At 46.8% G+C, this 15407-nt stretch overlaps 1 protein-coding gene and 1 pseudogene across 1 annotated transcript; one reads left to right on the top strand and one right to left on the bottom strand.

The window, feature by feature from the left end:
- Positions 1-1618: 1618 nt before the first annotated feature.
- On the top strand, positions 1619-3002 carry LOC125534632 (basic endochitinase A pseudogene; annotated as a pseudogene).
- Positions 3003-3098: 96 nt separating this feature from the next.
- On the bottom strand, positions 3099-11514 carry LOC125540470 (DNA-directed RNA polymerase II subunit RPB1-like). Its single transcript, XM_048704087.2, has 14 exons — positions 11333-11514; positions 10282-10545; positions 9466-9765; positions 9218-9376; positions 8957-9118; positions 8613-8833; positions 8381-8522; positions 7946-8281; positions 7575-7861; positions 7237-7495; positions 3991-7127; positions 3760-3831; positions 3596-3655; positions 3099-3484 (listed from the first exon to the last, which is right to left on the bottom strand). Exons 1-14 carry the CDS (start codon positions 11414-11416, stop codon positions 3391-3393), a joined length of 5577 nt encoding a protein of 1858 aa, XP_048560044.1. The 5' UTR covers positions 11417-11514; the 3' UTR covers positions 3099-3390.
- Positions 11515-15407: the final 3893 nt, after the last annotated feature.

Below are 15407 nucleotides of genomic sequence, written 5' to 3'. Positions count from 1 at the left end.
TAGTATCCCATCAAATAGCCATTTTATACACCCGCAAAAAAATAGCCATTTTATAGATGGTCAGTTTTATTGGAATAAATATATGTGTGGACACACTGGGTTATTCGGCACAAAATTGATAGGGCCCGAAAGAGAACTGAGTCCATTACAATACTTCCTTCCATACTTCATGAAAACTTCTAGGCATCACCAAATGTTTTTCTTCCCTGCCGCACCTAACTGTGTATCTTTTATATTAAGAATACCAAATGGTCAGAGACACTACTAGATTTGATAATTCATCTTTGAAAGAAATAAAAAAATTCTTTCCTTGAAGTAGTTCACTCCTGGAAGGATGTTCGTTTGATCGTTAGGAACATATTTTAAGTGTGATTGGTCGGTAGAAATAAAATTTTTGTGTTTTTGTGTTATCTTTTTCCAAATTCTAGAGATCCTCCAACTGAACGGTCATTTTGTTATTGCATCACTCGTTAGTTGAGTATTTATAAGAGCATATCAATAGTTCATGTTTTACTTTGTTTGTAAATTGTCTATGACATCAACCAATAACCCATTATATACTCAAACAGTGTGTGTCTAAGTTATCCAATAGAAGGTAGGACAGAGAGTGTCTATGAGATCAACCAATAAAAATATAGTATGGTCTCTATATATACCTCAGATCTTGTGCAAAATTTATTGGTTCATGTACATATATATATATACAACCAGGGTTTCTTTCTTCGTTTATTTCCACACCACATCACATCACTACATGTTTCTTGTGATAAATGTTCCCAACAACCATCATATAACCATTGGAGGTGACCTAAATGTCTTATGAAACGAACAAACACTGCCACTGATGTGTCTTTTCTACGGCGCCACTCACATTAGTGGAGGAAAATGATAATACGACTCTGTTGATTCTGAAACGCTCTAGTCTCCCATCAAATATCCATTTTATAGATGGTTTGTGTTATTAGAATGTAAAAACATGGAGAGAAAATGAGTTATCCGACACAAAATTGGGAGGGCCCGCAAGAAAACAAGTCCAGTGTAATATGCACTATGCACCAGGCTATATATGACCCTGGTTGCAGAACAAGCCCATGTGTATACACAAAGTTGCAGAACATGTTTTTTTTAGTACAAGCTAATTTTATCATCATTTTTTAAGCTAATCCCATGTGTATACACTAGTAGGAGTACACGACACCAAATTTGAGCAGGTCAGTATAACTTTTAGGAACAGGCCAAGATGCAGGCTAATCTTGTTGTCTTTTTGGTTGTGATCCAATCCCAACAGTGCACGTCTTCGTCACATGGTTCAATGAAGATATGCCACATGGTTCATCAGTATGAACTAATTTATCAATCAGACGTGGTTGATCGGTGATGTTGGGTACATTTCAACAATTTATGAGACAAGACATGTCACATGGTCCTGTAGTGATGAAGATGATAAGGGGAACTCGTGACATGTCATGTCCGGACTTCAACCAACGAGCCGCGAGTGAGAATTGATCATGTATACAACCACAGCACGGCTTCTCTCGACCAAAGATCTATAAATAGCGGCACTTGGTTGGCGCCATAATCTATCAAGCATCAAGATGAACCCGTGCCTACACTGAGAATGAGAGGCCCGAGGGTGGCGGCCATCCTGGCCATCGTACGTCCTGGCGGTGGCGCTCGCTACGGCGGCCCGCGCCCAGCAGTGCGGCTCGCAGGCCGGCGGCGCGACGTGCCCGAACTGCCTCTGCTGCAGCCGCTTCGGCTACTGTGGCAGCACCTCCGACTACTGCGGCGCTGGCTGCCAGAGCCAGTGCAGCGGCTGCGGCCCCACTCCTCCCGGACCCAGCCCCGGCGGGGGCGTGTCGTCCATCATCTCCAGGGACATCTTCCAGCAGTTCCTGCTCCACAGCAACCAGTGCACAGATGCCGGCGGGTTCTACACGTACGACGCATTCCTGGCCGCCGCCGCCGCGTTCCCGGCCTTCGGCACCACGGGGAGCACCGAGACGCGGAAGCAGGAGGTGGCGGCCTTCTTCGGGCAGACCTCCCACGAGACCACCGGCGGGTGGGCCACCGCCCCCGATGGCCCCTACTCCTGGGGCTACTGCTACAAGCGGGAGCTGGGCTCGCCGCCCGACTACTGCCAGCCGTCGTCGGAGTGGCCGTGCGCGCAAGGCAGGCAGTACTACGGCCGCGGCCCCATCATGCTGTCCTGGAACTACAACTACGGCCCCGCGGGGCGCGCCATCGGCGTGGACCTGCTCAACAACCCGGACCTGGTGGCCACGGATGCCACGGTGTCGTTCGAGACGGCGCTATGGTTCTGGATGACGCCGCAGGCAAACAAGCCGTCCTCCCACGCCGTGATCACGGGCCAGTGGACGCCAACGGCCGCTGACAACGCGGCGGGAAGAGTGCCCGGCTACGGCGTCATCACCAACATCATCAACGGGGGGCTCGAGTGCGGCAGGGGGCAGGACAGCCGTGTTGCCGACCGGATCGGGTTCTACCAGCGCTACTGCAACATCCTTGGCGTCGGCTACGGGAGCAACCTCGACTGCTACAACCAGAGGCCCTTCGCCGAGGGGCTTTTGATCCAGCAAGTAACGCAGTAACAACATACTACGATCTAAATCTAGCGTCAGTCCTCGATGCATGCCTGTGTGCATGTGATTACTGATAAATAATCTCGAGGAGTACTAGTCTATGAGTAAATAAATGGATGAATAAACTTGCCGTTGTTGTGTGTGAGCATCGCTCCACACGATCACAGGTCCTTACTACATGTCTTCCCGTGTACTGTATTTCATTTGCATAACTCAAACAAGAAGGTTATCTGGTCTCAAGCAAACAGCGAGAAATTCACGTGGATAACAGTTCTATCAACAGAGAATTAAACATTACAACAAAGGACTGGGAAACAGCACAATAATATGAAAATTACCTGACAGCAGTAACAGTACAAGTTGTGAAGTTTGAGGCAGCCTTCACAGGAAATCGAGGACATGGTGCAGCTCAAAAACAATTAAGCACAGCAAAGGCCTACCAAACGCCAAAGCAGCAATAGGAAATCTGCAGGACTTACAAAAGCGCTCCACAGCTGAGTGCAAATAATAAGAAGTTCCAATGGAAACATTAACATAACAATCCGGTCAACAACATCATCAACATAACAATCCGATCAACAACACATTATTAGGTACAATTGCAAATTCTCAACAACACAGTTACTGGGGAGTCACTCACAACATCTATCATACATAACAACTCAAGTTCAGCAGCAATTCATCGGCAAGCGCAGCAAATCCAATGCCTGTTCTGGCGACGCGGAAGGAAACAAGAACAGCAGCTAGGGTGATGTGCTTCTGCCTCGGCCAGCAGCGAGTTTTGGCTTCAGGGAGCAGTCTCCTTGTCCTTGTCACTAGTTTGCGGCTCGGTGGATATCGGCGAGTAGCCCGGTGCGGTGGGGGAGTAGCTTGCAGTGGGGCTGCACGCTCAAAAGTGATATCGTCAGAAGAGCTAACGACCAATGGTTGTGCTTCCATCAAGGGCAGATCGACGAGATAGATAAGCCTGATTACGCATTTAATTTAATTACCTGTAGTTTGGAGAAGTTGGGGTGTAATCTGGGCTAGGTCCTCCAGAGGTAGTGATCGGGCTGCAGCATGCAGGCAGTGAGTTAGGCAACCCATTGTATTTGTCACAGCATTAGGTGTTCTTTAAGTTGAAACAAGGAGGATGATCAACTGAAATTCGGCTCACCTTGCCGGGCTGTACGACGGGCTTGGTTGCGCATACGACGGTGAGGTGGGCGAGTAGGACGGTGAGGTCGGGCTGCAGAAACAGATATGCGCGCACAAATAAGCATAAATATTTTGCTTCGAGCATCAACCGATGATAGGGCCAGGGCTATCCACATTACGGAAAAGAAAAACTAAAAATGTATGAATAGAATACCACCAGAAAGTATATGAACAGAAGTTACAGAATTACCTGTAGTTTGGAGAAGTCTGACTGTACGGGCTCATCATCCTTGGGCTGCTTGGAGAATAGATATTTGAAGGACTGTACTTGGCCGAAGAAGGGCTGTAGCTCGGTGAAGTAGGGCTGTAGCTCGGTGACGTCGGGCAGTAACCAGGCGATGACGGACTGTATGCAGGTGATGTCGGGCTGTACGAGGGCGATGTCGGTCTGTATGAGGGCGACGTCGGGCTATAAGTTGGTGATGAAGGGCTGTATGAAGGAGATGTGGGGCTGTATGATGGCGATGTTGGGCTATAAGATGGTGAAGTCGGGCTGTATGAAGGAGATGTCGGACTATAAGATGGCGACGTTGGGTTATAAGATGGCGATGACGGGCTGTATGCCGGAGACGTCGGGCAGTATGCTGGAGAGGTCGGGCTGTATGCAGGAGATGTCGGGCAGTATGCCGGAGATGTTGGACTGTAGCTTGGCGAAGTGGGACAGTATGCCGGAGAGGTTGGACTGTAGCTAGGAGATGTGGGGCTGTAGCTCGGAGATGTGGGAGAGTATGATGGACTGGTTGGAGAGTATGATGGACTGCTCGGGCTGTAGGAAGGAGAGCCAGGAGTATATGATGGCGATGCAGGGCTGTAGCTGGGTGATGCGGGGCTGTATGACGGAGAAGTGGGGCTGTAGCTGTGTCCTGGCCCTGGGCTGAACACCGGAGAAGATGGACTGTAACCCCCAGAGGACGGGCTGTAGTTCGACGGCATGGGCGAGAACGCCATGCCGCCAACATACGGCGAGAACTGAGCATCTGTGAGGGGGGAAGCCCGGAAATTCGGGCTCAGCAATGGAGACATCATTCCATCATGGTACGGTGTCCCGGAGGGTGAACGCGCCGGTGTGACACCATAGTCCAGAGTGTCAATATAGCTCGGGAGTTGGAGCTCAATGGCCTGCTTCAGCATCTGGTCATTCAGATACAATCCACACCCTCCTGTACCAATAGGAGCAAGCTGGCCAAGCATAATGTTCTCTGTGACACCTCTCAGGTAATCAGATTCAGCATATACAGCAGCATCAAGCAGGATATCCACCGTCTCTTCAAAAGAACATCTCATGAGAGGCCCTGTGTCGTTACGATTTATGCCGTGCCTGGTAATCGCCATCAGGTGACCTCTGTATGTCATCGTATCGCAGAGAATGGCCAGATGACGGTAGTTCACATAAGACCCATCAAAAGATATCACCACCCTCAACTCATCCAAGAGAGACCTGCGGACAGCCTCGATGCCAAGAACCTCAATCACTTCAATCAAATGATTACTTGTTGTCCTAGAAGGATCAACGTCCTCATGACACATGACGGCCAAGAGGTTTACACCTTCTGTATCAAGCATCCACTCCTCTTCTCCTTTGAAACCTTCCTTCTCATCAAATTTATTAACCTTCCCCTTTTTGATGAAGACCTTGTTAATATCTGGAATGCCTCGAAGGGCCATCTCAGTCAACATGTTCCCCTCAATCTTCTTGAGGAAGACATCGTCCTCGGCAGATTCACCCTGTGCCTCTCCTCCTTTTGGAGGAGCTTCATCATTTGCGATGCGGACACGAAGGATGAGCTTATCTGCGTTGTCGTCGTTGAATATGCATGACAAGTCATCATCAAACTCATGATTGATCTTCTCTGCAATATCAGCCATGCTCAACTTCTTATCAACCATCATCTCGCGGTTCAGTTCAATACGCAGCAGCCAAGGAGACATCTTATCCGGGTCAACATCCTCATCGGGCATCTCATAGTATGACCTGACAAAGTCCACATCCTCAGGAATGAGGGTTCCTAGAGGATCAGGATCATACCATATCTCAGTGGCATGGGTCACACTACGTAGCGTGGTGTACTCCAAGGCACACTGGACATTCTTGGCCGATTCTTTCCTGCTGTTCACCCCAGGCTTTAGGAAGACAGACAGAGATGGAGTCTTTATCTTCTTGGCGACGTTGATGATCTCTCTTAATCTGGGAACACCAAGGGTAACATTCTTAGCACTAACACCAGCATAATGGAAAGTATTCAGCGTCATCTGAGTTGCCGGTTCTCCAATGGACTGTGCAGCCACACATCCAATCATTTCACCAGGAGCCACCAAAGACTGGAGGAATCTCGATTCAATCTCACCAATGACCCATTCGAATGATTCCTTCGTAAGCCTGTATTCTTTCAAGACCCTCTTGCTAGCAAATGTGCTGCGAAGCAGGATATTGAATAGCAGAGTAGCATTTTTCTGAGCCTCAATGCTCATGGCGTCGTCGCCGGGGACAACCTTGAGTCTTTCTTGCAGCTTATCAATCGCTTCCACGATTTCCATTGGGTGCATGTCAGAAGGTTTTCTTAGATCAATCTTGAAAGTCTTCTGAGCATTCCAGATAAGCCGCTTGAGGTTGACAGGCATAGGCCATGTACCCTCGCCAGTTGTGGTAATTTCTTGCCCAAGTTGTAATCTGTCAACTTCCAATTTCTGAAGCTCTGCCTCAAACACATTTCTGAATTCACGAATGGTCTTCAAATCCTCAACATGGTCAGGCAGCATGTAATTAGGCTTCCAGTTCATATCATTCAGTTCATAACGGAACACATTATCAAACTCATCCTTTTTCATCTTCAGGGAGTCCAGTTTCTGGGATTCAATCCAAACAGCATCCATGCCGTCTTCTCCATACAAGAATTGAATGACATCACCCAAAGAGTTTCTAACGGTACCGTCATATTTAACCATGATGTCTTCCATAGCCTTCACGAGCCTGCGCTGAATATACCCAGTCTCGGAAGTTTTCACAGCAGTATCAATCAAACCTTCTCTACCACCCATAGCATGGAAGAAAAATTCCTGTGGTGTCAAGCCTCGAAGATAAGAGTTCTCCACAAATCCACGGCTTTCAGGGCCGTAGTCATCTTTTGTGAAGTGGGGCAATGTACGATCAACAAAACCAAATGGAATCCGTTTGCCCTCAACATTCTGCTGTCCGACACAAGCAGTCATTTGTGAAATATTAATGAAACTGCCTTTTGAGCCTGCAGTAACCATAGCTTTCAAATTGTTGCTCTCGGACAAACTCTTCTGGGCACTACTGCCAGATTCATCACGAGCCTTGTTAAGAACCTAGCATGAGAAACAGATATGTCAAAACAAGTATGTCAAGAAAGTTATTTATCGCAAACTCCTATTTTCCCAGATGAAAGAACCAAACAAGGATATTCAGCTATTGTACCTGATTTACTCTATTTTCAAATGATTCCATCATCGTGCGTCCTGGCTCAGGTTCCAGCTCCTTCTCTTGTGCTTGCTTAATAAGCCCATTCACTTCAATCTTGGCGTTTGCGATTGTCTCATTAATTTTTTCCATAGTATCTGCGTCTGCAATTGTATCCCCGATCCCAATACTGAAACCATTTTGCAGAAGCCAGTAGTTGACCAGCCACTGTGTATGACCCAAGAACTTCCGTGCCGCATCTGGACCTACCTCTTCCCTGCAAACAGTTAAACCAAAATTATTTAGCAGAGGAGAACATGTTTGCTAAAATCTGCAATGTACCTTTTATTACTTACCAAATAACATGAATAAGACTTCCACTTGATGCCCCAAGTGTTTTTTTGCAAAGTGTACCAGATAGAAGCTCTCCCTTCTCTATCCGGACCACAGTATCACCAGGAGTTGTAAATCCATTTTCTGTTTCAGCGTGCCAGGCTGAAAATCTAATTAAATTAATTAACTTGGGAATGATCAAGTTGAAAACTTGTTTGCCAGTCCAAATCGGCCTTGGTTTCAAAATGGTAGGGGCTGAGATCTTCCCATCAAAATCTTCCCACCACATTAAGATGTTCATAAATACATCCTGGGAGAAATTTTCAGCACAGTAAGCTACAAAACCACACACACAGTACTATTTAAGGTGTTTAAGGAAAGTATTATTGTTAACCTTTTCAATGAGAGTATCCCTTTTGGTCATTTTTCGACACCCAAGAAGTGTGTCCTGGACAATACCCATGACAGGTCTATTTGCTTGAGGTGACACAATACATTTCGGCACCATCATCAACTCTAAAACTTCAGCTCTGGTCTCAAATGACTGAGGAACATGCATATTCATTTCATCCCCATCAAAATCAGCATTGTACGGTGAAGTGACAGACAAGTTCAGGCGAAAAGTCGAGTAGGGCATAATTTTAATGCGATGGCCCATGATAGACATTTTGTGGAGACTGGGTTGCCGGTTGAAAAGAACAAAATCTCCATCATTAAGGTGCCTTTCCACCTGAGAAGTCAAGCGCAAATTGGGTGAGCTAGAACAAAAAAGCGAAATTTTGTGATGCCACAGTAAAACAATAGATGATGCAACGATGTCGGTACTAACCTTGTAACCAAGCTCCAAATGCTGGTCGCTACTTTTCTTCACATAGCGAAGATCCAGCCTCTGGCCATCTTCCCTAATAATGTACTTCGCTCCTGTCTTGCCTGGGGGAGGGTGAGGTCCATATTCAACTAGTTCTTTCAACCTGGTATACTCAGATTTGGACATTACTTATCAAATATCAATGCAGAAGAGCAATTACACAAGATGCCTTAATAGCAGCAAATTAGTTTACCTCTCAATGTTGTATGGAGTGACAGTTTCTGGGTATGTCAGATTCAAAGCAATACTCCATGGCACCCCCAATTGATCAATGTTGATATTCGGATCTGGTGTGATGACGGTACGAGCTGAGAAATCAACACGCTTCCCCATTAAATTTCCTCTAATCCGGCCTTCTTTTGCTTTCAGCCTGCTGCAAATCGACTTAATAGGCCTTCCAGAACGCTGAGTGGCCTGAATATTTTCAACAAAAAATATTCAGAACAATTTATCCATTACTGCATTTTTAGGTGAAACAAGTGGGGGAAAAATATTCGTTAATGCTTAATACAGGAAGTGGACTTATAGACTACTCACCCTTGGTTGTCCAGGAAGATCATTATCGAAGTATGTTGCAATGTGAAACTGCAACAGCTGAGCAAACTCTGTTATAATGTGAGCTGGGGCTCCATTTCTCTCTTGCCTCCTCAAATTCTCATTATGTCGAATTATCATCGCTAATTGATGAGTCAAATCATCCTGTCAAAACAGAAGCAACAACAAGATAAACAGTTAGTAAAAGGGCACCCTGTGAACCAACCATTGGATTCGTAATAATTTTAGTAGTACTGGGCTAACCTCGCTTCTGGAGGAAGTATCCATCATGACAGATGGTCTCACAGGGGGCGGAGGAATTGGGAGGACTTGCAGTATCATCCAATCAGGACGAGCAAATTCAGGGTTCAGGCCCAATAAAAGACAGTCCTCGTCACTTATACGCTTGAGAACATTAAGGACCTGTCCCAACAAACCATGATGTGATCCATATGGTTAAATGAAAATTCTTAATTAGAACCTACTGAATTGAGCAAAGATAATGTAAATACCCTCTCGGCGGAGAGAATTTGCTTTCGCTCCACTGGTTCCGGGAGTTGATCTTGCTCATCATTTTTCTTCTTTGTTGTTTTAAACTCTGCAACCATCTTCATACCATCAACTGTGATATTTGGCTGCTGAGCCCCACAACCACCTTTTTTCTTCACTGGCTCTTCAGTGTCCTGCTGATCCTGACCCTCAAGGTCTTCACCCCCAGAGCAAACCTTTTTGCTCTTGCAAGCATCATAAATTCTTCTTAACCTATTTTTGGGGTTCTTGATTTTCAGAGCCTGCTGGAACTTGGTATCTTCCTGCAAGATATATATCACTGATAAGTAACATGCCAAATCAGTGCGCACAACAATAAATGGTCCATTATTGAGTTAAACCATAAATTTGTTTCTTATTCAGCTCCGTGGTGCTGATTAGAATGTTGGTCTCCAGGTCCATAAAAAAGATGCAAGAAGTCTAAAGCAGTCGCATCTACAGCTCATCATACCCAACACAAATGATTCTAGCTATATCTCAAAATTACCATGTTGGTTGAGAAGAGGTGCAAAATTGGACAAACATAGATATGGTGAGAACTAAGATTGCTATGATTTGGGTGTAGCTTGTCTGGCACATCAGAGACCCTTCCTTTCAGTTAGGCTAGATATGCACCAACCAATAACCAGTAAAATGCACAGGTCTTAAAAAGGAAACCTAACCTACAGAAGGGTCATTCGGTTTGGATAGATATATGCATCAACCAGCAACCAGTAAGATGCACAGCTCTTAAAAACGAAACCAGACCGGCAGAAGGGTCAAGAAGATGTTGGCAGTACCTCGTCCGCGAGGATCTTGGAGCAATTGAAGCACACGCAGCGCATTACGGAGAGCACGGTCTTGATGAAGCCGATATGGAACATGGGCTTCGCAAGCTCGAGGTGGCCAAAGTGGCCCGGGCACTCGGCCATCCCAGCCATACATGTGTCGCACTTGAGTTTCCGGTCAATGGTGCCCAAACGGGGGTCGCTCAGACCCCCGGACTTCACCTTGCCCCTCTCCGTAGTCTCCGCGTGCTCTATCATGACCACTGACATTTGTCTCTGCAAATAAGGAAAGCAAAAAAAGAATTCTCAGTCAGATCCATTCCTAAAATGGTGCACATTTCCATATCGACCCGCCATAATTACAAAAACGGTCACCGGTACCGTTAAACCGTTACAAAATAACGGTCGTCGGACATTTGAACCGAATAAATCGTCATACTGTCAAATCCATCTTATTAATTACTAGATCTAAGTAAGAGAAAAGCAACATCTGTGTGCGACTTTTATTCAAGAGAACTTATACACTGAACAACAACCTAATCAAAAGCAAACTGTAAAATCAAGTGTGAAGATAATACACAAATCTATGCAAACTGTGCCTCAGAGAGTTCAAGCAAACACGTCATAGGCCAATAAGAACATCGATTAGCACTTTGTTGGATCGGGCAGTCAAGACTTTTGATGTATAAGAGAATTTCAACTCGACCTAATATCAATCCTACCACAACTTACTCAGAACGAACCATAGACTTACAAGTTACACGGCCATGTATTCTGCTCCGCCCGAAATTCTCTCTCGACTAATTCCCCGTGTTAGCAAAAACCAAACAACAACCACAGATATGTTCACCGTGCCAAACCCAAAACCCTAGGTATCCGTCAGATCGACCAAACTCGCTACCCAAGCACCAAAAAAAGCCGAATCTACAACCATCCGGGAGTGGGAACTGCACGAGATCCGACTCCGACTCCACGCAGGGAGTGCAGATCAGAGGAGATGAAGGACGGATCCAAGATCAAGATGAAGGAACGCGGTGGGTGGGGGTGGGGTGTGGGGGATTACGATCTCGTCGGGGCTGAGCACGCCGAACTGGACGAGCTTGACCTTGGCCACCTCGGCCGGCGAGTGCGGGAACCGCGCGTCCATCGCGGCCCCACGTCGTCGGCGGCGCCGGCGCCGACAAGATCGATCTCGGACCACCGACGCTCCGCTCGAGTCGGCGAAAGGGGATCGGCCTGGGGCAATGTGCGTCTGGGGAAGAGGGTGGGGGGTCGGGGTCTATTTATAGACGTATCCTGCGCCGGGCCGGCTACCGTGAGCCGGAGCAAATGAGGGTTTTTTTCTAGGACAGAAATGAGGCTTCTTCAGTGGGGATATCTTTTTCCCTGGTGGGCTTTTTTTCTTCTTGACGAACCTGTGATGCAGTTTATCGAGTCTTTTTCATTTTTGAATATCTTTTTTTCAAAAAAAAATAGTTGTCATGGTTCCATTTTGATATGCGTGCGTATTCATCGCATAATAATGGGGTGCCCGTATAGCTACTCGTTTGGTCGTGAACTTGTGGTCTACTATTTTAGACCGCATGGAGAGCACCTCTACATGGTGGGCGTTGAATAAGGTCATTGCGTGATAATTAATTTCATCGCTTGCTTGTCGGATCAATCCATCTGAGTTTGTCGGTCGGTGGCAGAAAACCCTTGACCTAGCCATCTTCGCCAGTCATCTCCTTTTACCATGCTCACATGGTGTCCACTCCAGATTACGCCCCTGTCTCCTCGGCATTGTCGTTTCTACACAACTTTTGGGTGGCATATCAAATAAATGATCAAAAACTTGGTCGTAACTTTTGGGACTGGGAACTGCACGAGATCCAACTCTGACTCCATGCAGGGAGAGCAAATTAGAGGAGATGAAGGACGAATCTGAGATGAACAAACGCGGTGTGTAGGGGTGTTGGGGATTACGATCTCGTCGGAGTTGAGGACGCCGAACTGGACGAGCTGCACCTTGGCCACCTCGGCCGGCGAATGCGGGAACCGCGCGTCCATCGCGCTCCTACGTCGTCAGTGTCGCCACCTACACCGACAAGATCGATCTTGAACCGCCTCTGCTCTAGTCCGCGAAAGGGTATCGGCATGGGACAGGTGCGTCTAGGGAAGAGGGTGGGTGTCGGGCTTTATTTATAGACCTAACCTGCGTCGTTGGGCGGGCTACCGCGAGCCGGGGGAAGTGAGGTTTTCTTCAATGGGAATATCTTTTTTCTTGATGGGCTTTTTTTATTGTTGACTTTACTTATGGTTTGATGTTTTTTTTTAGTTCTCGTGGTTTCATTTTTAATGAGATAGAACCGAGGGAGGGTCCCTGTTTATAAAAAAAATAATGAGGTTCCTTTTCTGTGGGAATACCACGCAAACGCAGATGCTCACATGTGCATATGTACTCATTGCATAACGATGGAGTTCCCGTATAGCTGCTCGTATGGTCGGGAACTTGTGGTTTGCTATTTCAGACTGCGTCGAGAGCATCTCTACATGGTGGGTGTTGAATAAGGTTGTTGCTTGGTAATTAATTTCAACGCTTGGTTGTCGGATCAATCAATGTGAGTTTGTCGTTTGGTGGCAAAAAACCTGGTACCATCCATGCGATAAATTATTCCATTGACCTAGCCACCTGTGACGCCCCCGATTTAATCGTACACTAATCATACACGCAAACGTGTACGATCAAGATCAGGGACTCACGGGAAGATATCACAACACAACTCTACAAATAAAAATAAGTCATACAAGCATCATATAACAAGCCAGGGGCCTCGAAGGCTCGAATACAAGAGCTCGATCATAGACGAGTCAGCTGAAGCAACAATATCTGAGTACAGACATAAGTTAAACAAGTCTGCCTTAAGAAGGCTAGCACAAATTGGGATACAGATCGAAAGAGACGTAGGCCTCCTGCCTGGGATCCTCCTAACTACTCCAGGTCGTCATCGGCGGGCATCACGTAGTAGTAGGCACCTCCGGTGTAGTAGGAGTCGTCGTCGAAGGTGGCGTCTGGCTCCTGGGCTCCAGCATCTGGTTGCGACAACCAGGTAGAAGGGATAGGGGAAAAGGAGGGAGAAAGCAACCGTGAGTACTCATCCAAAGTACTCGCAAGCAAGGAGCTACACTACATATGCATGGGTATCAAATGGAATAATGGTACCGTATGTGGACTGAACTGCAGAATGCCAGAATAAGAGGGGGATAACTAATCCTTTCGAAGACTACGCTTCTGGCAGCCTCCGTCTTGCAACATGTAGAAGAGAGTAAACTAAAGTCCTCCAAGTAGCATCGCATAGCATAACCCTAACCGATGATCCTCCCCTCGTCGCCCTGTGAGAGAGCGATCACCGGTTGTATCTGGCACTTGGAAGGGTGTGTTTTATTTAGTATCCGGTTCTAGTTGTCATAAGGTCAAGGTACAACTCCAAGTCGTCCTGTTACCGAAGATCACGGCTATTCGAATAGATTAACTTCCCTGCAGGGGTGCACCACATAACCCAACACGCTCGATCCCATTTGGTCGGACACACTTTCCTGGGTCATGCCCGGCCTCGGAAGATCAACACGTCGCAGCCCCACCTAGACACAACAGAGAGGCCAGCACGCCGGTCTAAACCTAAGCTCACAGGGGTCTGGGCCCATCGCCCATAGCACACCTGCACGTTGCGTACGCAGCCGGAGAGCAGACCTAGCAACCTCCATTACAAAGGAAGTCACGTTACGCGGTCCAACCCGGCGCGCGCCGCTTAGTCGCTGGCGTCACGAAGTGCTTCGGCTGATACCACGACGTCGAGTGCCCATAACTGTCCCCGCGTAGATGGTTAGTGCGTATAAGCCAGTGGCCAGACTCAGATCAAATACCAAGATCTCGTTAAACGTGTTAAGTATCCGCGAACGCCGACTAGGGCCAGGCCCACCTCTCTCCTAGGTGGTCTCAACCTGCCCTGTCGCTCCGCCTCAAGTAACAGTCGGGGGCCGTCGGGAACCCAGGCCCACCTCTACCGGGATGGAGCCACCTGCCCCTTCAGCCCCCATCTCCGAACAGTATCACAGGTAATGTAACTGTGTAAAGTATATCGTATATGCCCGTGATCACCTCCCGAAGTGATCACAGCGCAGTAGAATAGCATGGCAGAAGGACAAGAGTGTAGGGCCACTGATGGAACACTAGCATCCTATACTAAGCAATAGGATAGCAGGTAATGGTAACAACAGTAGTAGCAAGGACAGGCTATGCATCAGGATAGGAATAACAGAAAGCAGTAACATGCTACACTACTCTAATGCAAGCAGTATAGAGAAGAGTAGGCGATATCTGGTGATCAAAGGGGGGGCTTGCCTGGTTGCTCTGGCAAGAGAGAGTGGTCGTCAACACCGTAGTCGTACTGGGTAGCAACGACGTCGGTCTCGGTGTCTAGCGAGAGAAGAGGGGGAAGAAACAATAAATATAATGCAAACAAATGCATGACGATGCATGACATGACAAAGCATGATGCTAGGTGTGCCCTAACGCAGTACAAGGTGGTACCGGTGAAGGGGGGGAAACATCCGGGAAATTATCCCCGGTGTTTCGCGTTTTGGACAGACGAACCGGAGGGGGAAAGTTGCGTGTTTGCTATGCTAGGGATGCGTGGTGGATGAACGGGCTGCGTAATCGAATTCGTCTCGTCGTTCTGAGCAACTTTCATGTACAAAGTATGTTCATCCGAGTAACGGATTAAAAGGTATGATTTTCTATGGATTTTACTAATTTCTGAAATTATTTTTAATTCGAAAATAATTGCTAAATTGCTAGGCGCACCCAGCACAGTGTACACAAAAGTGTACCCAGTGACTGACAGGTGGGCCAGAGGGACCCAGTTGACCAGTCAACGTTTGACTGGTCAACAGGGCTGGGACCCCGTGTCATTGACTCTTTTAGTTAATTAGGGATTAGGCTAATCAAACTAATATTTAATTAAACTAACAGATTAATTAGATCAATTAACTAGGATTAATTAACTTAATTAATTAATTAAGTTTATTTATTTTTAATTATTATTATTATTATTTTTAAATCCTCTTTTTTTCCTGGGCGGGGGCCCCGTTCGTCATAG

This window comes from Triticum urartu, chromosome 2A (assembly GCF_056163025.1).
Source record: "Triticum urartu cultivar PI428250 chromosome 2A, HENAU_Tu73, whole genome shotgun sequence".
Taxonomy (NCBI): domain Eukaryota; kingdom Viridiplantae; phylum Streptophyta; class Magnoliopsida; order Poales; family Poaceae; genus Triticum; species Triticum urartu.
The sequence above is the reverse complement of the archived record's forward strand: the minus strand, read 5'-3'. Positions and strand labels throughout refer to the sequence as shown.